This window comes from Elaeis guineensis, chromosome 4 (assembly GCF_000442705.2).
Source record: "Elaeis guineensis isolate ETL-2024a chromosome 4, EG11, whole genome shotgun sequence".
In the NCBI taxonomy this organism is placed as follows: Eukaryota; Viridiplantae; Streptophyta; class Magnoliopsida; order Arecales; family Arecaceae; genus Elaeis; species Elaeis guineensis.
The window spans coordinates 89201256-89228324 of NC_025996.2; the positions used below are offsets into that span (position 1 = coordinate 89201256).

At 36.9% G+C, this 27069-nt stretch overlaps 1 protein-coding gene across 1 annotated transcript; it reads left to right on the forward strand.

Moving 5' to 3' along the window:
* LOC105033664 (uncharacterized) lies at positions 1-26773 on the forward strand. The gene is given in 6 exon segments (XM_010908552.4): positions 1-37; positions 22066-22341; positions 22421-22870; positions 22873-23066; positions 25958-26158; positions 26624-26773. Coding segments are annotated over 6 exon segments (1203 nt in total). The 3' UTR covers positions 26669-26773.
* The last annotated feature ends 296 nt before the right edge of the window (positions 26774-27069 follow it).

Sequence of the window (27069 nt, forward strand, 5' to 3'; positions counted from 1 at the left end):
ATGGCCCAGGAAGCCTGCAGCATGCAGGGCCGTGCAGGTGCGTGGCCCGACCAAGCGTGGCCCAATGCACGGATGTGTGTGCATAGCCCAGGCCAAGGCGATGCATGGGGCTCGCGACCCAGGCTCGAGCGTCGGTCCACCATGGTCTATTATCACAGTCCATAAAATTAGGCTTCACGATCCACCAATATCTTACGGTTTACAGTGGTCTACTGGCCTTTTATGCATGATCAGATGGCTTGGAAGCATGTCGATCACGATCCAACGGCGATGAGCCATCCCAGGGAGATCAAGGCATGATCGAGTGTTTGGGCATGTGGATGAGGCAAGATCTGGCATGATTCAATGGCTAGAATTCATCCAAAGGCCTGGTTGGATGGCTCAAATCAAATTCAAATGTGATCTGGACCCTAATTTCATGATCGGACGGCTCTGGTTTGAGCTGATCATGATAGGATGGTCCAGAAGGATTTTAGGATTTAATTTGAGCTTGGTATCTTAGTGAAATACTATTTTAGAGTTTTTGGAGCCTATACAGCTCTGATTGATGAGCCATTTGTTGTGTAGAATAGCTGGTGATGTTTTGGTCATGTAAAGAGGCTTCAAGAAAGATTTCAAAGAACTTTTCTAAGGATTTTGAGATTTCTTATCAAGAGATCCTTGTATAAAGATTGAGTGGTGAGTTCTTCTTGTATTTATTTGATTTTTTTTCTCTCGTAGTGAAGCTTACATGCCCCATAGAGATAGACTTGAGGCCAATCCATATCATCTAGATTTATTTATGATGTTTTTCTCTCTCTTTCTTCTTTCTTCCTCCCTCAACAAGTGGTATTAGAGCATAATAATTAGTATCAGAGCCTGATTATCATGGACAAGTGGTACGAGACTATCTACACAAAGGTGGTGTTGATCTAGATTGAAGATGGAGAAGATAAACACAATCAAGATGGAGATCAATCAATTTGATAGAAAGAATAATTTCTTCTTATGGCAAGCGAGGATGAAGAACATGCTCATTCAATATAAGTTGATCGATGCTCTCTTGTACGAGAAGAAGACGGACACCATGAGAGGGTGAAGAACGTGCTCATCCAATATGGATTGATCGACACTCTCTTGTATGAGAAAAAATCAGACACCATGAAGGAGAAGATCTAGGAGCGGCTATAGATGCAGACGATGAGTATCATCTACATGCATTTGATGGATGAGATGGTGATTTATGTACTTGGTGAGACTGCTCTGATGGTGCTATGATTGAAGCTTGTGGAGCTGTATATAGTGAAGTCCCTCACCAACACTCTCTTTCTCTAAAGGCAGTTCTATCAACTATAGATGGATGAGGGATAAAGTGTACAGAAGCATCTCAGCCACTTCTAGAAGATTCTTATCGATCTTCTCAGTGTAGGTAAGAAGGTTGAGAAGAAGATCAGGGTGTTGGTCTTGCTAGCATTGCTTTTTTCTTCGTATGAGTTCTTGGTGATTGCTCTTCTAGTGGAGAAGAGCACCATCAAGATAGATGAGGTCACAGCAGTGATTCTCCAGAACGAGATTCTCAGAAGGAAGAATCTAGCTTCGAGCTTAGATGGTGGTAGCTCAGCTTTGACGATTTTTGGAGAAATATGTGACAGCAGACGGAGCGACAGAAGATCATGAGGAGGATGATCCAGATCTAAGATGAGGGACCCCAGCAAGATTAGGTTCTACCGATGTGATGAGTTGGGGCATTGTGTCAGAGATTGTCCTCAACTCAGAGATCAGACGAGGGCTACTACAGCGATGATCAGTAACGAGTCAGAAGATGATGTCCTATTGATATCTGATGACGTATCTACTTCTTTCTGATAGTAAATTTTAGATTATGCATGCACCTATCATGTATGTTGTAGAAAAGAGCTATTTGACTCCTAGAGAGCAGTGAGGATATTATTAATCTATCGAATGGATCGAGCTATACGATCAGGAGCATCAGAACGGTCAGCTGAAGGACACATGATGGTGCAGTGAGGAGATTAGGTGAGGTCTGATACATATCTGATTTTAGATGGAATCTTATGTCACTGAGCATATTGGATTCAAATGGCTATAGGTGGATAGCTGGTGACAGAATCTTGAAAGTTATGTGTGGCGATAGGATTATTCTGGAGGGAGAGAAGAGGACGAGAGGATGTTACTACCTAGCAAGAAGTCCAATATGAGGTGGAGCTTCAGGAGCCAAGAGAAGTCTAAAGCGAGATGGTGCTCCAAGTGGAGATGGATCGAGCATGAGATAAGAAACTCAGGAGGATGAGAGACGACATTATAGAGTGAAGTTTCTATTACTGCAGGAGACTTCTCCAAATAGATCTTTAGTCAGAGTGGACATAGCCCATGATGGAGGTGGAATCAAGCAATCTGGCTCAATTCCCATGTTTGTCCATCCATGAGACAACAAGTATGCCCTAGGGCGTAGGGTCGAGATGGATCACAAGCTCTCAGAGATAGGTGCAGGCCAAACATCGAATCGAGATGGAGATTGTTGAGAAAAATACCTCAAAACTCGATCCATAATAAGCTTGAAACAAGGTCCAGGATGACGAATGAAATCCAATGAGCCCAAGATCGATCTAAACGGAGTTCAGATAAAAAAGATATGCATAGTAGAAATGAGGTGGGGCCTGAGGGTCTGTAGGTTCAGCCTGTAGGCTAACAGGGGGCCTAAAACTATGGGCATGGCCCGCAAGTGCATGTTCTAGGCAGCCCGCAACACCCTAGGGCCTGTGCAGGTATGCGGCCCGGCCAAGCGCGGCCTAGTGCACGGGCGCGGGTACACACGGCCTAGGCCTAGGCCCAAGTGACGTGAGGGGCTCGCGACCTAGGCCCGAGCGTCAGTCCACCATGATCTATTATCACGGTCCATGAAATCGAGCTTCACGATCCACCAATATCACATGGTCTAAGATGGTCTACAGGCCTTTTATGCATGATCGGATAGCTTGGAAGCATGTCGATCATGATCCAATGGCTATGAGCCATCTTAGGGAGATCAGGGCATGATCGGGTGTTTGGGCGTGCGGATGAGGCAAGATCTGGCATGATTGAACGATCATAATTCATCTAGAGGCCTGATCAGATGGCCTAGATCGAATCTAGGCATGATCTGGACCTTGATTGCATGATTGGACAGCTTTGATTCGAGCCAGTCATGATCGGATGGTCCAAAAGGGTTCTAGAGTTTGATTTGAGCTCGGTATCCTAGTAAAATACTGTTTTTAAATTTTTTGAGTCTATATAGTTTTGATTGACTTTATTGCATAGGGTAGCTGGTGACGTCTTGATCGTGTATAGATACTTCAAGAGAGATTTTAGAGAGCTTTTGTGAGAGTTTTGAAGCTTTTTATTAAGAGATCTTTATAGAAGGATTGAGTGATGAGTTTTTCTTATATTTGTTTGATTTTCTTTTCCTCATAGTTAAGCTCGCACGTCCTATAAAGATAGGCTTGAGGCCAATCCACATTACTTTGATTTATTTGTGATGTTTTTCTCTTTTTTTCTTCTTTCTTCCTTCCTCAACAAGTGGTATTAGAGTACAATACAATCCTCTCTCAACTAGAAGCTACCCTTACAAAAGCACTCTCAAAATTTTTCAAGGAGACCCACTCACAAGTCTGTCAGTATCAGGATCCTCGATGCCCCTGAATGCTTCTTGTGATGCAAACTACTACATCATGCCTCTACTGTAGCTGCTCTACCTGACACTCTGCTCTATCTCGATGCTCTACCTGCATCTGCTTTGTCAGTTGCTCACACTTGATGCTTTTCAAACTCCTCTCGACTGCTGCCCGAGCTCCTCTCCGCTCTTCGCCGTTCTATTGCTCATAGGGCTCTTTAAAACCCTAAATTCGAGTCACACTCGGTAACAGAGCTTTAACATGATACAAAAACCTCCCTAGCTCATCTGATCTTGATCATAAGAATCTCCAGATTGAATTGCACAAACAAAGCCTCAGATCATGCTTGTTTGCTTCCCAGCTATAAGATCAGGATCCAGATCACACCTGCGAGCCTCTAAAGCCGTCCGATCATGCATCGATCCACAGAAAACCCCATGGACTATGAGTAAATGCCCCTGGAAATGTCACGATCAATCATAGACTGCATGAAATACATAGGAAAACACCATCGGTCCACTTCTTACATGTGGACCGTGTGAGTTCACCATTGGCCATGTGCTTGCTTACCCGCTAGGCCGGCCTATGGGCCGTGCGCCCGTGTGCTATGGGCCGTGCCCGCACATGGGCCTACACCCATGCGCTCCCTATGCACTGGGCCCGTGCCCTGCAGCCCTCTATCCTTCATCCTAGCCTATGTGCTATGGGCCCCACTAGTTCGTGCGCTGCATGCCCCACTGCTCCATATTTTTGGGCTCCTTGTGACGTGTTCTTCAATCTGGATTTCTTTGCACCTGGGTTTTCACTCTTGTGAGTCGAATTCGAGGTATTTTTTCTAACACCTCCAACCTCCAACCAACAGAGAAAAGGAGGTATGGAGACCTGGTTGATGGCACGCGGCACAAAAGGTGATGGGGTGCCTCCCTTCTCTTAACCCTAAGGCATCTAGGTTTAGAGGGAGGCACCCCCCACTGTAGGGTTTCTTCCTTATTGCCTAGGGCGGTGTGCAAACCAAAAAGAGAGGTTAAGGGAGAAAAGGATTTTTTTCATTCCACACCAAAATTCTAGTACAACCTATGTATATATATACATAGCCAATATGGCTTGATCCAAAAAAATTTTTTAGCTAATCCAATCTAAATGCACTCACCCAAGCCCATGTACACCCATTTCTTACCATGCACTCACCCTCTTGGACCCAAACTTGGTCTAAACTTGGGTTAGCCCCCTTGAGACCTAAATCTCTGGACCTCAAGGCCCTAGAGCCAAATCGATCCTAGTCCTAGCACCCAAATCAGTCCTAGAATCCTGAAGCCAAGCCCATGGCTCCTCTTCTGACCTCCCAAGGCTTGGGAGCACCACACATGTGCTAACACTTAACTTATGGTGTAACCACTTGGGACCATTATGATAATCTTAATTATTTATGTGATGGAGGAAGTGCATTTCTGCATAAAGCAGGGAGCTGTTGCTCAAGGTGAGAAGGCTTACATCAATTAGGGTGGACATCAAGCTAAATGGTTGTCTGCTTTAGCTACAAAATATTATGTTTGGCAATGTACGACCTTGAAAGTTAGTTGTTTCTGGTTTGCTCATTTCAGCTCATAGATTAGATGAGGTAGGCCTAATTTGGCTATGCCAATGCTACATTAGATGATTTCAGCTCATTTTCTACTACATCATAGGTCATTTCAAATATCTTGAATAAGAAAGTATTTATAAGATGATGGACATGGGGGAAGGTTGAGAGAAAAGAAGGTTATGTTCCTAACAGTAGCTAGGAGTTGCATGAGGTGGAAGTTAAGAAAAATGAGAAACCTATGATACATGGAGAGAGGATAGATTTGGCATTTGGACTCTTTAAGATACATCAAGGGAACACTATCAGATAAGCTTACATTCAAGGATATATAGAAGAGAGATAATTGCTTGAGAGCCATATTATTTCATTAGCTCAAAGGTGCCAATTTTTCATCAAAAGATTACTATGATAAGCAAACCTATATTTTTTTCAAGTATTCTTGGTTGAGTTTACTTTGATGCAAGAGATGTAGAGTGCAGATGGTTTCATGCATAAAATTCAGTTTGTGGAGTATTGCTATAAAAAATTGAATGGATATAGTTGTACCGAGAGCTAGCACATATGTGATTATTTTTTCTCTTTAATCAGTATTGAAATACCCCATCCAGCTGCACCAATCTTGAAGTAGCCCTAATATAAAAAGAAATTTGAGAGAAGACTCCCTATAGGAGTCTTCTTCTTTGGAATGACTCCTAAACAGGGTCAGAAACTAGCACCAGGGAGGAGTTAAACTCCTCCCCTCTAGCTCTATTTAAAGCAAAGAAGGTTTCCTTTTCTTCCCATCAAAGATCAGGGATTGAAGTTAATGAAATCATCAGACTTTTCTTTTCAAAAACCTTCATCATATCTATCAAAATCATGACCAAACATCATTAGAAATAAAGCAAGGATCCCTTGAATCTTTCACCAATCCCTCTCCTTATTATTTCCAGCTTTTAGAAGCTTGATTCTAGCCAATCTATCATCGGATTTCCTCTTGAAAAGTCAAGCCTCCGATTTCCACTATTTTTGCTTTGATTTCTATCCATATTTCTTGATTTTCCAGTGGTAGCCATTGCCACCAACTACTGATCTATGGTCCCCCACCTATGCCACCATGGCCTGTATTCTAGGCCATTGCCATCACTTGGGAGAAGCTCCTCTATTCTAGGATAGAAGGGGAATGGGTAGGTCCCTTGTTCCACCAAGAGAGAAGAGGAAAAAAGAAAAGAGAAAAAGAGAAAAAGAAAAAGAAAGAAAGAAAGAAAGAGAGAAAGAAAAAGAGAATAGAGTTTCTCTCTCTTCTCTCCTTTCTCTCTCTCCACTTTCTTTTTGAAGTTTCTCTCTTTACCTTCTCTCTTTAAAAAAATCCCACTTTCGATTTCTATAAATTTTCTCTCTAAAGGTGTCTCTCTTGTAAAATTTTTTGGATCTTCGAAAGATCTTTTAATAGTCTTGATATATCCTAGTGAAGAGATCTTGATCATTGATTGTCAAATAGTTTGTCGATCTCATCTTGATGAGCCCAAGTATCGTGAGATTTCACCATTGACTGCATCCTAGCATGATCCTTGATTTGTAATTGATCAATTTGATACCCTAAATTAAACTGACTGAATGTCAAATACTACCCCATAGCCAGTCTTGTAAGGATTTAAGATTTTTATTTTAAAAATAATTATGATCAAAGTTTGAGAAAAGTATAATTTTGGATATTAGGTTTTGAAAGAAAAATTTTTAGACTTATGTGGATTCGTTGGAGTATATGTGAAGTGAGTAATGATCTACCTTATCTAGATTTTTTATTTATATAAAATTATTTTGAATATTGAACAAGTTATTGACGGATTTATATGTGATCTACGAATCTCATGAAAATATATTTTGAATGAAAATTGGTATGAAATTTTGAAGTAATATTTCTTGACTATTAGTGTAACTATTTATTGATCTGAATTGTATATGCATATTTTGATTTGATTATGAAATATATATTATTCTATAGAAAAAAATTTTGATATGAATCAATTTTGAACTCTCAACCTAACAATGTTCAGAACCCTATCAATTGGGGATTATGCATTGACACTCTGAGCTCATGATTCTATTTCTAACTTGGACATATTTAGGATATATATATGGTATTCTAGCCCTACCATAGAATATAAATATGGTACTCCGACCCTATCATAGGGTATAAGTGTGGTATTTCAGTCCTACCATAGGGTATAAGTGTGGTATCTGGTCCGACCATAAGATATAAGTGTGGTCATAGTTAAAAGCTGATGAATTGAGTAGAATTTATTTTGAATCAAATTTTTAAATATAATTGATTTTAAAATCTGATATATAATTATATATTTGAATATTTGTAAGATATTGATATTATTAAATTCATATTTTGAAAATAAATTTGATTACATTCGTGCACTGATTAATGATAAATTAAATTTTGATATTTATAATTTATATTATCACATAAATTATTTAGTCAAGGTAATCATTATTTACTGGATTATCTATCTCATTACTCTATATTTTACTATTTTACAGATTCAAAAGACTAGCTTGACTCAGGGATTTGATGTGGGATAGTAAATTAGAAATAGAATTTGATATCTTAGTTTTAGATCAGAATTTATTGAAGTTGATGAAAAATTATAGAATTTTATTTTGTAAGACATTCAATTAATTATTTAAAATAAAATTAAATATTAATTATTTAAATTTTATTCTGCTGTTGTTTTATGATATCGTAATAAGATGTCTTGCATGCTTATGGGTAGAGTTCTCCATAAGTATGTGGTGGTTGCTGTGACCCTTGACTCGCATATTTCGGGTTCGGGACATGACAAGCATACTCTTGCTTCTTCTAAAATCCAAACTACTAATGCAGCAGTTTACGGAGATTATGAAGAGTGGTACTTTATATAAGGTTCCTAAAGTATTCACCAAATTGGATGCTTTTAAGAAAAACCTAAAATTTTTTAATCCAAATAAATGTATCATACTAATATATGGTATTATTTTTGATAATTAACTCATTTTATTTTTCTATAATGTAGGATTTAGATACATTTGAAAGCTTTGATCTTGTGAGTGCTGCACAGAGTTCTTAATTGCAATTATATTTGGATGAGTCTAGAATTGATAGAAAATCCAAATTGGATATTCTAAATTTTTGGAAAGCAAATCAATTTCGATATCCCAAACTTTCTCTCATAGCTCATAATATTTTAACTATTCCAATATCTACTGTCACTTCTAAATCTATTTCTAGTGTTTGTGGGCAAGTATTTGATAAATATCATACTTCACTTGAACAGTTATTACCGAGGCATTGATTTGTGCTCGAGATTTAGTGTTTGGAAAGAAAGATAAATATTTATTATTTATATTGCAATAGTCTTTTTGAAACAATTTATTCTTAATTATTGCAATATCTCAATATAAATATTTTGGAACCTAAATTAGATGAGATTGTAGAAGATGTCATGCACTCAAATTTCTATAATGAAGCCCAGTTAACTCAATGTCCGGCCATTGTTGATGCCAATGCATAGACCTTAGCAAGATTAATTATGATTTACTAAATATTTGATAATATTTTCTAGTTTCGTAATCTTTTTCTATTGCATTTCTTTACTAACCATTGAAATGTGTGCTTACAGGTTCACCTAAATTTGGGAAGTCAAAGCAGGAAACAATGCAAAGGGAAAGTTGATCAGGGTCATGGTCTTATGAATGTTTTCTTAGATTCATGTTGCTCATGTGTTTCAAGTGGACATTCTTGATGCAGACCTTCATTTAAGCTCAGGAAGGAGTAGCCACAACATGAAGGAAATAATAGTAGTTTGTCTGAGAATTTATCGGTAACTGATGCCATGTTGTCCGTTGATAACATCTAGAAATGGATTTTGGAGGCCTGATAAAGCTATGTATCATTATAACCATGCTTTCATTGTTATGGCTTTTATGTCCTATAACTCCTATTGTGGCTTCAGTGCATGGTTAAATCATATTTAATATCTTCTTTGTTCTAATCCACATATGCTATCTTGTTGGTTGTATAAATTCTAAATAGGTTCAGTTTACAATATAGCTATGTGATGTTATTTATAGTTGCTATTGATGTCATTTGTAACTTGTAAGTTTTTGTTAAATTTAGTGCTACTGTTATTTGTTGTATCAATGGAACTCAAAAGATGTACTGTAATTTTGCAATAAATAGGTTAAAAAGGGTTATTTGAATGGATGCCACAACCCCACTATTAAGTTGCTGTTTGCAACTGTAAACAGGTTGACCTGACCTATTTACCAAATAGCTTAAGCGGTTTGGATTGGATAACCTGTTTGGTAAATAGTACAGGTTCAAGTTTCAAATCTTAACCTATTTAATAAATAATTCACATTCAGGTTTGGCTAATCCTACCCATTTATGGCCTAACCAGACGCATTTGCCACCCATTGGTCTATATAGCCATAGGATTCGAAATCCTTTGAAGGTCATGCTACAATAGACCAGAGTCATGTGATAACTACTGAGGGTGTGCTGTAACCATCGAAGATCACACTATAACCATCTTAACTTATGGGTTAACCACTTGGAATCATTATGATAATATTTAATTATTAATGTGTTAGAGGAACTACATTTCTGCATAAAGTAGGGAGCTGTTGCTCAAAGTGAGTGGGCTTATGTCAATTGAGATGGACATAGAGCTAAATGGTTGTTTGCTCGAGCTACGGAACTTCGCATTGAGTGATGTATGACCTTGAATATTAGTTGCTTATGATCTACTCATTTTGACTCATAGACTAGTCGAGACGGACCTGCTTTGGTTATGCCGAGTGCTACATTAGGTAATTTCAGCTCATTTTCTACCACATCATAGGTCATTTCAAATATCTTGAAGGACAAGAACATAGGCATGGGGGATCCTTGAGAGAGAAGAAGGTTATGTTTCTAATACTAGCTTGGTGTGGCATGAAGAGGAAGTTAAGAATAACGAGAGGCCTATGATATGTGGTGAGAGGATAGATTTGGCATTTGGACTCTTTAAGATACATGAAGGGAACCCTATCAGATAAGCTTACATTCAAGGATCTATAGAAGAGAGATTGTTGCTCAAGACTTGTATTAATGAGTTCAAAGGTTGCAGTTGTTCATCAAAGGATTACTATGGAAAGTCAAAAGGAAAATTGCAAGTTGGACAATTTGTACAATCCAAAAACTCAAATGTTGTCAATCAATTTGATCTTGTTGTGTATCAACATGCAATATATTTTACTTTGGCATGCAAATTAACACCGTCTTGCTATTTTGGAGAATATTACTCACCAAGTTATGATTCTATCATGAATGATAAAATTACATTTTGATTGATGGGACATAATATGACCCACGAGAATCATTGGACTCCATATGGATCACTTAGGCTATTGTAGATAGGGTTGAATAGAAAATGGGAGAATGATCAATCATATCAGGAAGCCAGTTGCACGCCAAACTTCTGGAAGCCATAGTGTCCGAGTAAGATGATCTTTTTTTCTTTAATTGAATAGTTTCATGAGATCTACAATGCAAGGCTTCACCTTTTAGGGGGTAGCACCCTGAGTGATCTGATCTAAATTCCATCATTTGAGATTTGAAATAGACTGATCAAATTGAAAAAAAAATTTTTTAAGATAAGATTTTAACAGAGTGAATCTTTTAATTCGAGAAGAATCAGGCAGAGTGCTAGAAGTAGAGTTGATATAGAAATTAAGATTTATCTCTTGACAATTTAATCTTTTCTAGATTATTTCTACTAGACAAATCCATTTTAGGTAAAAAAATCCTACTAAAATTAGGAAGGGGAATCAGATCCAAATTATGTATTGGTTGTTGAAATTTCATTAAGGGACATGCATGTATGTTTCAAAAAAAATTTCTAAACAACATAGCGAAAAAGAAGATTAAAATATCTTTTAATCTATATCATGCAAGAATAAAATATAGAACACTAGGATCTACTTCATATACTGAAATTGAACACATGGTGAATTTTATATTGAAATTGAATATGTGATCTAATCACATACTTATTTCGTAAATTCTTTCTTCAAATCTGGATCTAAAAAAAAGTAGATTTCTCTTAGACACATAAGTACCTGGTTTCTACGGATATCCACTCAGAATAGTTTGAATAGCTCTCTTTGGTATTGATCTTTTTCTCTAAAATAATCACCTGCGAATCTGAACGAAGCTGGATCGCAATCAACTCTTTGATCCTTTCCTTGATCTTCTTTTTCTTTCTTCTCTTACTTTTCTTCTCTTGATTATGAACAATCAAGGACTGAAAAATCAACAAGCAAGGGATGCCCAAGCTCCTCTTGGGCATGGAGAAGTGGGACACCCAACACCTTGGGCATTGGACTTCAAGGGAAGAAGTGAGGGAGAAGAGACAGGGGGCATGGGGAGCTTCTAAGGGAGGCATGGGTTGCTAAAATTCAGTGCTAAGAAGCCTTAGGAAGGCCTCTTTAAATATAAGGTTTGAATCCTATTCAAAACCAAACAACACTTAATACAAGTCCTACTTACATTAGAAATATTTATTCTTTTAATTATTTGACCCCCTTTAAGAGGTCCTTTAGGCGCCAACTTTTAAAGCCCTTGCATCCACAAATACACACACCACATGGCTTCATAGGATGCCCCAATCAGGTCCACATGCCTCTCTAGTGTGTGCACATCCAACTTGATCGAATCAAGTGGCCCCATCAAAACTATCAAGAAAATTGATTAAGGATTTGATCCCTTAATTCATATGATCCAAAATCCTAGGCACCCAATAATTGAAGTCCAATGAATCTAATTCATTTAGGTTATTAGTAAGTAATTAAAATTAAATTAATCTTATTAAATAAAAAATTCAAATGCAAAGAGAAAATTAGATTCAATCATGTACTAGCAAGTTATCTTAAACCTAATAGGATTTCTCTAAATCCAATTGAGATTTCATAAGCCCAATTACTTATTCTATGTCAATCCTGTTGTGTGATCTTATAGGTTCAATTCTATCTAGTAGTGAGATATACAATGATCTTTATTATAGTATCATTGAAATTTTTTCAATGGATTGGAACAATTTCACTCTAACTCATCAAGGATTGTCGATTCTGAGCAATCTTAGTGAGCTCTCACAATCTACCAATGACACCTAGCAGTATGTAGTGACAATCCAATAGAATCGAAAAAAAATCTCAAGGTGTAGTTCACATGTGATTCAGTTCCTCTATCATGAGTTCCGACTAAATGACAGGTCATGGATAAATCATCAAACTTATCATCAGTCATATGATAGATTTGATCAGCTCAAGTCCAATTGCATCCTCATGAAAATTTTTTCTATCAATCATACTGCTGTGGCCATAGACTCTCGAACTTAGTCTCTCAAATTCTATAGGACTACTCTCTATCAAGATTGATAGATTCTATTTAGATGTGCACCCTACTCCTACAGTGGATCAACTGTCACCAACATCCACTACATGGACTCATTGAGATCATGTTTATATATCAGTCAAACTCCAGCAGTCTCACTGCAAGCAGTCATACCATCGCAAGTCAATGAATCATTCACACAACTACAACATCGAGACAATCACTGACGATCGAGTAGAAATCTAAGTGATCTCTCGTATGGTCACGCTCAGTACTAGTTCTCTAACAACTATCTACACTCATCGCTCAATATCTCTGCACTATAACTAGAGACTCATCTACTTCGAAAAAGTGATCTGTATATCGATCTATCTGAATCGATCACCATCCTTATGATAATACTATGATCGGGAGCATTTAAGAATTATATATATGTCTCTAATTCTTAACATCTTGAGAACATGTATCGAAATGTTAATTTCATAGACGATTCAAGGATACATCACACTTGAATGAAAATTAAACTTGTCTTTTATTGATCAAATCAATGTATTAAGTACAAAATTGTATCTTAGATTTATTATAATGTGTCAGCCATATTGGCTTTTAGGATATACATCAATCTTCCACTTAGACTAAAGTCAATTAGCCACTAATTTAATTCCATCTTCTCAAGGTAGACTTTCATCTTTGGCTAGCTTAATTGCTTTATCAGTGGGTCTGCTACATTGTCCGTGGAGTTTACTCTTCGCACTTCGACATATTTTTTTTGAAGTAGTCGCGTATGATATGGTACCATCTTTCGATGTGCTTTGATTTTTATTAGACCTCGACTCTTTAGTAAGTGCTATGGCTTCACTATTGTCGTAATAAAGTGGTATGGCATCCGATGTCATTATCCCAAGCTCTACGATGAACTTTTTGATCCAGAAGCCTTCCTTTGTAGCATCCAAAGCAGTGATATATTTAGCCTCTGTAGTCGAATCTGCTATGATGGGTTGCTTGGAACTCTTCCAGCTGACTGTGCCACCATTGCATGTGAACATATATCCTAACATAGACTTTCTATCATCAGGATCAACATGAAGTCGAATCAGTATATCCCTCGACTTGCAACTCAGAATCTCTTCAAAGATTAAAAATAATCCTTAGTTCTTTCAAGTACTTAAGATGTTCTTCATAGCTATTCAGTACTCCTCATCTAGATTCGACTGATACTTGCTCATAATACTCGCAGCAAGGGTAATATCAGGTCAAGTACACAACATAGAATCATAAGAATCTATGGCTGAGCATAAAGAATCTTACTTATGCGCTGAACTTTCTCAGATGTGGTCGGATACATCATCTTGGAAAGATGAATACCATACCTAAGAGATAAAAGACTTCTTTTAGAGTTTTCTATGTTAACCTCTTCAGCACTTTCTCTATGTACAGCTTTTATGACAGATCTAGCATCCTTTTAGATTTATCCTATAGATCTTTATTCCAAGAATATAGGATGCTTTCCCTAGATCTTTCATAGAAAATTTTTGGACAACCATCTTTTGATCGTAGTTAGCATGAAATATCATTTCACTGAGAAGAATATCATCCACGATAATATGAGAATGTTATTACGCTCCCACTGACCCTTTTGTATACACAAGATTTTTCTTCATTCTTGATGAAATCAAATGATTTGATTGCATCATCAAAACGAAGATTCCAACTTCGAGAAGCTTACTTTAATCGTATATGAACTTTGCAGCTTGTAGACTGTGATCACCATCATCAGATGTGAAACTCAAAAGCTGCTCCATATGGATATCTTTTCAAGATATCCATTTAGGAAAGCAATTTTTACATTCATCTATCAGATTTCATAATCATAATAAACTGCAACAGCAAGCAAAGTACGGATGAATTTCAGTATGGCTACGGACGAGAAGATTTTCTGATAGTCAATACCCTCATGCTGACTATAATTTTTTATCACAAGCCTAGCTTTATAGTTTCTGCCTTACCATCGGCATCTATTTTTTTTTTGTAGATCCATTTATACCTAATGGGTACTATACCCTCAGGTGAATCCACTAAGGTCCATACTTAGTTCGAATGCATCGAATACTTTCTTGCATCTAACCATTTTAAAATCAATATCAGACATCATCTTGTCAAAGGTATTAGGATCATCACCATGACCTATATCTCTCATAAGAAATATTTTCTTTTATTTCATAAGCATACCCATGTACTTTTTAGGAGGTTGGAAGATCCTGCTAGATCTATAAGGTGGTAAAGAACATCAACTACTAGCTCATGAATAATGATTTCTGAGGATCCATAGCTCTTTGCTCTTCAGAGATCTTCTCTTCAAGCTCAACTAACCTCCATTGCTACCATCCTAGATAAACTATTTTTCTAGGAATATGGTGTTTTGACTCACAATCATATTATGATCTTATTGAAAGTAGAAGTAATATCCTATTGATTCTTTTAGATATCCTATAAAATAAACTATTATAGATCTATCCTCTAATTTATCAGTCATCTGTCTCTTGACATAGGTCAGACATCTCCAAGTCTTAAAATAATATAGACTTAACTTCTTATCGTACCATATCTCATATGGTGTGGTAGGAATAGATTTTGATGGAATCCTATTCAACAGGTAAATTATAGTTAATAAGGTAAGTCTCTAAAGATATAAGGGTAAATCAGTGAAGCTCATCATCAATCTGACCATATTTAATAGGATTCTATTCCTCCTTTCGGATATCCGTTAAGCTAAGGTGTTTCGGGAGGAGTCCATTGAGAGACTATACCGTTATCTTTAAGATATCTAAAAATTTTTGACTAAGATATTCACCTCCTCGATCAGATCGAAGAACCTTAATGAGTTTGTCTGTTTATTTTTCTACTTCATTTTTAAATTTTTTAAACTTTTTAAAGGCTTCAGACTTGTGTTTCATCAGATACACATACCCGTACTGAGACAGATCATCGATAAAGATGATAAAGTAGCTATAACCATCCCTGATCTGCACATCAAATGACCCACATACCTCAGTGTATACTAGGGCAAGTAACTCAATGGCCTTTCTCCATATCTTACAAAGAGTACTTGATCATTTTTTCTTGAAGACAAGATTCACAAGCTGGGTACGACTCTGATTTAAGAGAGCAAAGATCTCATTTTTTTCTAAATTATTTATCTTGTCCTCTCCAATATGATCTAGTCTATGATGCCACAAGTACTTTTGGTTAATTTCATCTCTGGGTCTCTTTTGACCTATGGCACTCACTATTTACTCATTCAAATTCACATTTACCTCAATATGCAAGTGATATAGACTGTCAATTAAAAAACCATGTGCAATAATTTATTTCATAAGTAAATGAAATAAAATCTTTATTGAAATAAATTCAAAACCATCCTGTGCTAGCATAACATAGAAATCAAGTTTGACTAGCTACAGAATAAAATAACAGTCCTTCAAATCTAATCTAAATTCTGATGGTAATCAAAGAGGATAAGTGCCAACAGCTTCTACAGTAATTTTGCTCCATTGTCGATGTGAAGGATCATATCACCTTCCCTCAACTTCTACTTTCTATTAGACCTGCATTGAGATACATATATGAGCACTTGAATCAAATCTAATACTCAACTAGAAGTAAAAAAATATAAGGTTAGATTCAATTATGAGCATACCTTCTGAAGATTTATCATCTTTTTTAGTCTTTAGGCTCTTCAGTAGAGTGGGCAGTTCTCCTCCAGTGGCCGTCAGCATCATGTGGAAACACTTTCTCTTTGTTTCAGCCTTCTTTGGAATATCCTTCTTACTCTCTTTCTTCTACTTCTTAGTGATTTCTTCTTCTTCTTCCAACTAAACTTTCTCTTGGTTGAAGAAGTCTGCTCCACAGCGAGAACAGTGCCCCTTGAATTCTTCAAGGTTCCCTTCGTAGTGACCAATATGTTGATCAGTTCATATATAGTAAATCAAGTTTTTCATATAAAAATTTATAATAAATTGACTATATAAATTGTAAGGGATTGAAGGATCAAATCCATCTGTAATTTTTTTGCATATCAAGCTCAAGCTTCCAAGCTCCTCGATATCCTTGATCACTGCATACAGTGCTCATGAACTGACTATCTTTCGGCATCTTTAGATTGAAGAATCTCTTGGATACTTCAAAACCATATATAGCTCTGCTCACCATACAACTCTTGTAGTGAGTGATCATAGCCCTGACAATGGGCATATGCTCATACTGGCTTTGCAACTATTTGATATGGATGCCAGATATAGCATTGACCTGACTGTCTTCATTCATTCACTTTTCATAAGCTGTTCTTTGCTCAGTAGTAGGAAGTTTGGTAACACTAGGGGTTCCTTGTCGAGTACATGATCTAGTTTTTTAGAAGTCAGACAATCCAGAGATTTCTTAACCAGTCTTTATAGTTTTTTGGTCAAATGATTGGATTCAAGGATGTGGGCTAAAGATTTGAGGCTAACTATTTAACTGCGAGAGTAGAGATTCAAGTTAGACTTTTATATTTAAAAATTTATATTTGCTTTAAGGACTTTAAGATGTAAACAATGACTCCCACTAATTTTTTGGATCCTCACTCTTGATAGAAAATGAAAATCCTAAGTGACAACTGATTTTAGTGATGCTGCGATCCCACTATTATGTACTCACCTAATAGTATTAGTAATATGCACATCATGTGTAGATAACTCTTTGTCCAAATTTCTCTAAGTAATTGTAGTGACTTGATCTCTAAGTCATGTGGGCTCATCTAATAGTTATTGACCATACTCTTAGTTAAGTTAATCCACCATTTACAAGCAGGTGCAAGTCGTCATTGGATCCCTCACCTAACAGTTATTGGATCCAACCCCATCCTTACCTGGAGCAACTTTTGCTAATAGAGTGTTGCGTTTCTCGATGCAACTGAATCATTATGACCAGCCAAGAACAATCAACACCAGTAGCAGTCCGCATATCTATAACGTGGAAGACCTATGACTTAATATTTATGGAGAGATTTAGTTTAGTCTCATCTAATAGTCATCATATGATCGATCTAATTGATATGGGTTAAACAAATTACTAAGCAATCTTATTCAAGATCAATCTTCCAAATTGGTCAGTAAGTGGAGATGGTAGGGTCCCCCATTGCTTTTTTTAGACATCAATAAATTGATCAGATAAGCGAATAAACCAATTAAATAACTATCTCTCAATTACTTTCTTAGAACCAATAGGTCAATTGGTCAAATAGATTAGCTTAAGCGAATCAGCTCAAGCATCGAGCCGAATTAGTCCTTAGTTAATGATTCTATATGTGGGATTCAATCGATTTGATCAAAATAATTGCATGATCAACAATAACCTAATCCTAATCAATACTTGACTAATTTGATCAATTTTTAATCAAATTAAACCATTTGTTCAAATCAAAAATCCTAGATGCAATCTAATTACATGACCTAATTTTTAATTTTTTCATAATCAAAATCTTTATGCACAAACACAAGTTTCAGATTCTAAAACTAAATTTAGATCTAAATTTTAGATCTAAATTTTTTGATGAAAGTAAGTTTTAATTATGAAACTAATTTTCAGATTTAACATATAAGCATATATCTCGTGTATATATATAAATTCAGATCTAAACAAAAATTCAGATCATAACATGATATCATATATATCTCATATACAAATCATGAATCATATTGATAATAATTTTTAGACCTAAATATTAATCATATATCTCATATATGAATCATAAATTAGATCAAATTAATTTTAGATTTATGCATCATCTACACATTACATAAATATGAACTAAAATCATTTCAGAAAAAATTCAGATCTATGCATGCTTTTATATATCAACTATAGATCTAAAAATTAAATCTAAAATAAATTTTAGATTCAAAACAATATCTATACATCTTATGTATCAAAAAAAAATAAATTTTAAATTTTTTTCAAAAATATGTATATCAATTTCATACATATGAAACCCGTGGCTCTGATACAATGTTGAAATTTCGTCAAGGGGCATACATGTATGTTTCAAATTTTTTTCTAAACAACACAGTGAAAAGAAATTAAAATATCTTTTAATCTACATCATGCATGTATAAATATAAAACACTAGATCTACTTCATATGCTAAATTGAATACATGCGGAATTTTATACTAAATTGAATATGTGATTGAATCATATCCTATTTTGTAAATTTTTCTTCAAATCTGGATCGAAAGAGAGTAATTCTCTATTAGTCACACAAATAACGACCTCTATGGTATCTACTTAGGATCATCTGAACATTCTCTTTGTGTTGATCTTTTTTCTCTAAGAACAATCACCCTGCAAATCTGAATGAAGTCTGGATCATGATAACACTTTGATTCTTTCTTTGATCTTCTTCTTCTCTTCTTCTTTTATTTTCTTCTCTTGATTATAAAGTAATCAAGATTGAAAAATCAGCATGCAAAGGGACGTCCAAGTTTTTCTTGGGCATGAAGAAGTGGGAGCCCAACACTTGGGTGTTGGAGTTCAAAGGGAGAAGAGAGAGGGGGCATGGGGAGCTTCTAAGGGAGGCATGGCTGCTGAATTCATCCTAAAAGTCTTAAGAAGGTCTCTTTAAATAGGCATAAGGTTTGAATCCTATTCAAAATCAAACAACTACTTAATATAAGTTTACTTGTATTAGAATCCTTATTCCTTTAGTTATTTGACCCCCAGATTCTTTAGGTCAACTTTTGAACCCTTGCACTCACAAATACACATGCCACATGCCATAGGATGCCCCAATCAGGTCCACATGCCCTCTCTAGTGTGTGCACGTCCAACTTGATCAAATCAAGTAGCCCCCATCAAAACTATCAAAAATTGATTAAGGGTTTGATCCTTAATTCATATGATCCAAAATCTAGGCACCAATAATTAGAGCCCAATGAATCTAATTCATTTAAGTTATTAGTAGGTAATTAAACTTGATTAATCTTATCAAATAAGAAATTTAATGTAAAGAAAAAATTGGGTTCAACCATGTGCTAGCAAGATTATCTTGAACCCAATAGGATTTCTTAAATCCAATTGAGACTTCATAAGCCAATTACTTATTTCAGATCTAATTCTTTTATTGTGGACCTCATAGGTTCAATTCTATCTAGTAGTGAGATATACAATAATTCTATTATAGTATCATTGAAACTTTTTCAATAGATCGAAAAATTCCACTTTAACTCATCAAGGATTGTCGATCCTAAGCAAATCTAGTGAGCTCTCATAATCCACAGTGATACCTAGCAGTATGTAATGGCAACCCAGTAGAACCAAAAAGAATCTTAAGTGTATTCACATGTGATTCAGTCTTCTATCGTGAGTCCGACTAGATGGCAATCATGAATAAATCGTCAAATTCATTATCATCATATGATAGATTCGATCAGCTTAAATCTAATTATAATTTTATAAAAAAAAAATTATTAATCACACTGCTGTGGCACAGATTCTCGACTTAGCCTCTCAAATCTATAGGACTACTCTTCTCTATCAAGATCGATAGATTCTATCTAGATGTATTCTGCTCCTACAGTGGACCAACTATCACTAACATCACATAAGATCATTAAATATATTTATGTGTCAGTCAAATTAATAGCTCACTATAAGCAGTCGTATATCGTAGATCAAAAATATTCACATAACTATAGCATCGAGATAATCACTGATGATCGAGTAAAAATTAAGTGATCTCTGTATGATCATGCTCAGTACTAGTTATTCTCTACAACTATCCATACTCATCCTCAGTGTCTCTACACTGTAGACAGAGACTCATCTATTCTGAAAAAATGATTATATATCGGTCTATCCGGATCGATCACGTCCTTATGATGACACCATGATCAGGAGTATTTAGAATTATATACGTCTCTAATTCTCAACACTTGAAATATGTATCAAATATTCATTCATAGACAATTCAAGGATACATCATACTTGAATGAAAATTAAACTTATCTTTTATTGATCAAATCAATGTATTAAGTATAAAATTATATCCTAGATTTATTATAATGTGTCAGCTATATTGACTTTTAGGATGTATATCTAATATTGGTAGACCTTGCTATTATAAATAGAGGCATATATCTTAATTTTTAATTAATCAGTAAAAAAAAAGAGACTTAAGTCTTACTTTCATAATTTTTTTTTAGTTTTTTTTTGAGATTCGAGTTATGGGGATCAAGAAAAACCTTTCTTTTTCCTGATTGGATCATAACGACTATAAAATTTACCTTAAATGCTATTAGTGTAAAAGTAAGTGATGCTGAATGATACTCTATAGGCATTGCATGTTGCTTCAAATAATTGATGACATGCATTGCATCTACAACTATTGTTGCTCTTTCACAAGTTGATGAAGGCTAGTTTCTTTATTTTTTTTTTTTTTTTTTTTTTTTTTTTTTTTTTTTTTTTTTTTTTTTTTTTTTTTTTTTTTTTTTTTTTTTTTTTTTTTTTTTTTTTTTTTTTTTTTTTTTTTTATGTTTTTTCTTTTATTTTTTCTCTACACTTTAGATGCTAAAGATATTTAGAACTTTTATCAAGACCCATGAGATGATCATACAAATCTTTTATTAAAGTTGATCTAATGGAGCTAAACAGTTCAGTGACTGAAAAAATTGAAATATTGTTTTCATAGATGGGTGAGTCACTATTAAATAGAATGAATCCAAAGTCTTGGTGCATTTTTCCTCTAAACTTTATTCGACAATGTGGTTTTGAAAAACATGGTGGATCGTATTGCATGCTAAATATGGTGTGTTGTGAGAAAATAGTTGGATGACAAACCATCTTTTTCTCTATAATGAGATAATGTGGCAATGATGGAGTGCTGTAATAGTTTTTCTCATATGCAAAATAATTTCATAGAGGACTTCAACTCTCCTCAGACAAGAAGATTATATCTTGCACCATATACATGATGCTAGGATAAACCACAGAAACAAACTGAGTTGGGATGCATGGGGCAGCAATTCATGACAAGCATGTAAAGCATGAGATCTTCAGGAATCAAGATGTATGATTAGCATGATGCATTACCACATGATGTATATGACGTAGGATATAATATCTCCTGGATAAGAATGGGTTAGATGAGTTAATCATGTCCAAGCGGGTTTCCACAAAACCATTCAAAAAAAATTTCATCATGCGCGATCTTGGCACTCATCAGTTTGAGAGCTGTGCAGATGGATGGATGATGGGTTGAGGCTTGGATGGTGATGGTTATCCAACGGGGATTCGTGCGGAGGAAGGATTCTGCTTTCTTCGCCCCCAGGAATTCGTCGTCGCACACGATCACCTTTCGTTTCCCTCCACGTAAGCCAAAGCAGAGGGGAGCTTGAGGCAGCGAGGGGCAAACGAAATCAGATGGCGCTTCTCTCTGCCAATCTCCTCGCCCCAAAGATAACCCTAATCCCCTTCAATTCCCCCTCCTACCACCTCCCAAGAATCCCTACCCTCCTCCCTACCTCCCTGCAAAAGTCTTTTCCAAACCCCCCTTCTCACAACCGAACCGCCGTTGCCGCCTCATCTTCCTCCTCTCCGCCGCCGCCGCCACCACCGCGACCACTGACATCCATCCCCAAGAGAAGAACGTCAACTCCCAGCAATCTCGTTCCAGTCCGGATCCCCTCGCCCCTTTTCAATTCTGATGTAAAATTTTATACCAATCCATCTAATTTCTTCCCACAAATTCCAGAGTGGGAAGCGTTCGCGAGGCGAGTCTCCGGTGAATGGGACGGCTTCGGAGCCGAATTCACGGCCGACGGGAAGCCCGTGGAGCTCCCGGAGGTGGTCGTCCCCGAGGCCTTCCGGGAGTGGGGGGTCGAGCTCTTCGACTGGCAGACCCAGTGCCCGACCCTGGCCGTCGAAGCAGGTGACCCCGTCCTCTCCTACAAGCTCATCAAGCTGCTTCCGACTGTGGGATGCGAGGCCGACGCCGCCACGAGGCACAGCACCGAGGAGAGGGTCGCCGGGGGCACCGGCAATAAGGTTTCAGCTCTTGGCTATGACCCGAATGGCTGCTATGTTGCAGTGTGGCCTTTGGAGGGTCGGAATGGGCAGAGATTCTTGGAATTGGAGCATTGCTTGGTGGATCCTGGGAATCGGGAAGCTCGGGTAAGAGTGATTCTGGTGGTTCGGGTGGATGACGGGGAATGGGGTTGGAGAGGATACGAGTGTTCTCAGAGCAGTGGTATGGGCCGTTCCAAAACGGGGAGCAATTTGGTGGGTGCGCCATTCGAGAGTCGGGGTTCGCTTCGACGGCTGCAGTGGAAGAGTCTGAGGTTGTTGGAGTGTGGCAAGGTACAAGTGTTGCAGTTGCTGGATTTCAGAGTGAACAAACGGTGAGTTACTTAAGTTTTGTGTTGATTTGCTGGTTTCTGGTCTGGTGACTTCAGTTTTCAGTTGGATACGGGAATTCATTGTTGATCTCGATTCCGATGTGGTAGGAAAATATTTGAATGTTGATTTCTTCAAAAATTTCTATCTTCGTTGCTTTGGAATGATGCTGCTTGCCTGGAGGCAAACCTGTTTCTGTTCTGCATAAAATGATCTATTTCTGTTTCTGATTATTTTAGTTTTAACTATATATGGTTTTATACATTTTCTCTGTCCTGAATAATATGTTCTTTTCTAAATATCAGTTGGTTTTCCAATTATCAATTTTATTATTTGTGAGGATTGTTTTTTTTCTTATCCTTAGTGGGCATAAAATCAATACTTTGTTGCTTTGAGTTTTTGTCGGGAAATTATCTATGGATCTAAGTTATGAATGGTGGCTCCTGCTGGTATATCTATAGGCTTCTTTCCCTCCTTGCCGGTAAAGACCCTAAACATTGATGCTATCCATCTGTCATTCTTTCCAACAATCTTTCATACTGATCAGCTCCTCTTATAGCCTAGATCTACAATGAAGGACATAGAACCAGTACCTATTGTACTTTGAGGACCCAAATTGTGTTCTGTTCTTGGCACTTCTTTCCTATGCTACCGATCATTCAAATTGTCTTGTATGATAGCCTGAATTGGGCGTCCATGTCATCTAGATCCGATGCCTCATAGTCTTGTGGATCTTTGGAGTGGTATGATGGTGGCTTTGTTGCCCATGATCAACCTCTGCTTATGTCTTTGTACTTTTTCTTTTGCCCTTTCTAAAGTTATGAAATACCTTTTTATCAACTGTTGGACCACTTATAGATATCTTTTACATATATTTATATCAGGATAATTATTAGCCAGATGTTGCTTCAATCTTGTCAGCCCTTCTCCACTCTGCATGGCACCACTTGCATTTCTAGTGGTGCTAACTTGAAGTCATGACACCATAGTGACCCAATGAGGTTGATTTGGTTTGATTCTTGGTTTGCTTCGTAACTATGTGCACTCATACTTCTCTTTGATGCCGTATGGTATTTCTTTCTTCTGATAGCACCATTGTCATTGCCATTGAGGTGAGGAGGTTTGTCCATCATGGGGGCATGGTTGTTAGATGATGGCAAGGCTAGATTTGGAATGAGCGAAGCAATAATGGCCAAGTTTGCCAAAAGAGAAGGCATCGAGGCTGTATATGGTGGAAATCACAGCATAGCAGCCAAATCTCTTACTTTTTCCTCTTTCTTCTTCATCGCATATGGTTTGCTGTCCCTAAGAGCAAGATTCCATCTCTTTCTCCTCTTTTTCCTTTCTTGGAGCAAGGCCAAATCACGCCATAAGAAATTCGGAAGTCACTGCCGATTTCCCTTAAAAAATTTCAAAAAAAGAAAGATAAAGAGGTCAAAGCCCCTCTTTTGTTTTGGAATAGGGGTTTCTCCCCTGTTACAGCACTGTGAAGGAGAAAGGGCTTCAAAAGCCCTCTCCCTCCCTCCCTCTCTATCCCTGTCTGCCTCTCTTTCCTTCTCCGTCTCCCCCTCCCTTGTTAGTTTCTTGATGTGAAGGTTGGAACTGTCCCGGTCTGCCTTTAGTATGGCTTGACACACCCTGAACCGAACAGTTTGGGATGATAACTCTGATCTTGCAAAAAAAAACATAGCATTTGGATACCACTTGCCTATGCGTCAAATAGTTCCAAATTAATGGAGGATGGAGAGCATGAATAGAGGAAGAAAGGGTAAGGATTGGTGCTAAGAGAGAGGAAAAGGAAGGACAAGGTGCGGTCAAATTTAGACATGGTGGAAACAAGGATGGGAGTGTTGATTCATATGGCGAGATTGGTAGGGTGGTATCATGTAGTGGCGGAGTGCAAACTAGAGGGTTCCTAGAGATGAAGAGGGAGCCATGGTAATGAGGAGTGGTGATAGAGAAATGTGCAAGACCTGCTTCAAGTGGTGGTGAAGGGTGAAGTAAAAAGGTTAATAGAGAAAAAAAGGGGTTAAAGATTTTTTTTTTTTTTTTGTTAGTGTGTCTCTGCGAAGTGGGGGAGACTTGTTTGGTGAAGGGTCGAAAGGGTAGAGACCAAGCTAGGGCAATGGGGCATGATGGAATTGGAAGGGAAGAGGCCAACATGCCAAGTGGTTTCTGATAATCAAATCCTATGGACTCAATTTCATCCACCCTGAAATACAAAGAGGTGTGCAGCTGTTGTATAGAAGAAGAAAATATGATTTCCTAGATACTAATCTCAACCTTGTATTGGTACCTAGATGTAGATGTTAGTTATTTGATCCATTTATTGGTTATGTCGTCTAAGTTTTATAAATTAGACTAGGTAAGGTATCATCTGGCATAGCTTCAGGTTTTCAGTTATTTAAAATCTATAACCTATTTCAAGTTCCTTGACAATTGAAAACCTGAAACATGTTTTTTCGTCACTTGGTTGCATTTGGCAATGTTGTGGCGATGGTAGAGGTGGTGGTGGAGTTGATGGTGGTTCCAATATGTGGCAACGTGTGCTGTGGCAATGGTGATGATAGAGGCACATGCTGGTAATGGGCAGTTTTGGTTTTCAGAAACTTTGAAACCAGAATTTTCAGCTTTCAAAATTTCTAAAAACTTTTATTCAGAAGAAATCTAAAAACTGAGAGTTTTCAGAAACTAAAAGTGGACACTAGGTCACCCAACACCATTCCTGTCAACCATGCCAGATATGTCCTAAACTAAAGCATTTTTGTTATCATCTGACTCCAACATTTTTGTCCATGTAAATACATGTTTTATGAATTTTGTTCATTTTACAGGAATGTTATCAACTTTTGATGTTTTCTTTGCTGTGCATCTAACTTAAGCTTCACATTTCCAGGATATATTCCATGAACTTGTGGTGGACCGGCCAGAAAAGTCAATTAGAAATCAATTGGGCCTTGTGTTACTTCCCAAACAGTTATGGTGTCATTTTAAACAAAATAAGGATGGCGAAACATGGGGGGAGGTTGGATGGCTGGTGAATAATGGTAATGCCATGACCTCAAGATGTACTTTCCTCAAGGATGGAAGATTGCAGGCAAGTCTTTGAGTAATTCTTCAGTCATTTACTATTCCTTTTTCCTCCTATGTACACTGAATTGCCAAGAAATCATCAACTTTAAGGATTTCTATGTGTTTTAATTCACAACTTCAGAATGTGGAGAAGATTGTAGTCCAAACAAGGAAAGGGCTTCATCTTTCTATCTAATAAATTCAATTTGCTTGAACTAGGTATAATACTTTAGGCAAGTTAGAGGAATTTCTCTAATTAATCAGTTCTGAATCAATTTATGACTTTTTGAGAAAGTAGCCAGCTGTTTTATGAAAGTTTGACACAGGTGGAGAGGGCATGCCAACTTTCGAATTGATACTGTGTTGTACGATAGTTGTTAATTGCCCTCTGTAATGGAGATTAGATATAATTTTTATAAATCAAGTGCTCTTTAGTCTTTCATATCTTTCATGTAACAAGTGCTTTCTTTTTCTGGTTCTGTGTTCACAGGAGATAGCAATTGGGCAAGAAATTGCAGTTATGAAGGGCATGTAATTTGGCCTTCAATAAAGTCTGTTGTTCAAACCTGTTATTTTTGCTTTTATATCTGTATCTGGGCCACATTCACTTATCCAAATTGTATATTAATTTTTTATGCTATGTAGTCTTTTTGAGGGACTAAATACAATTATCTAAATTATAGTTTAGTTTGAGGTAAAATTGGAAAAAGAAACCAGTCATTCTCAATCTCTAGAATATGTTGACAATTAGGGCGGTTGCTGCTTGATATTCTTATCTTAAGAGGCAAAATTGGAGGACTGTTGCATCTAAGTAGCAGGATTGCATGAATAATTCATTCAACTAGGAGGGGAATATAAGATAACAACCCGTTGCACTATGTTCTAAGAAATGCATGCCACTTTTATTGCCAGCCCTCCTGTTCTTCATTGCTGAAG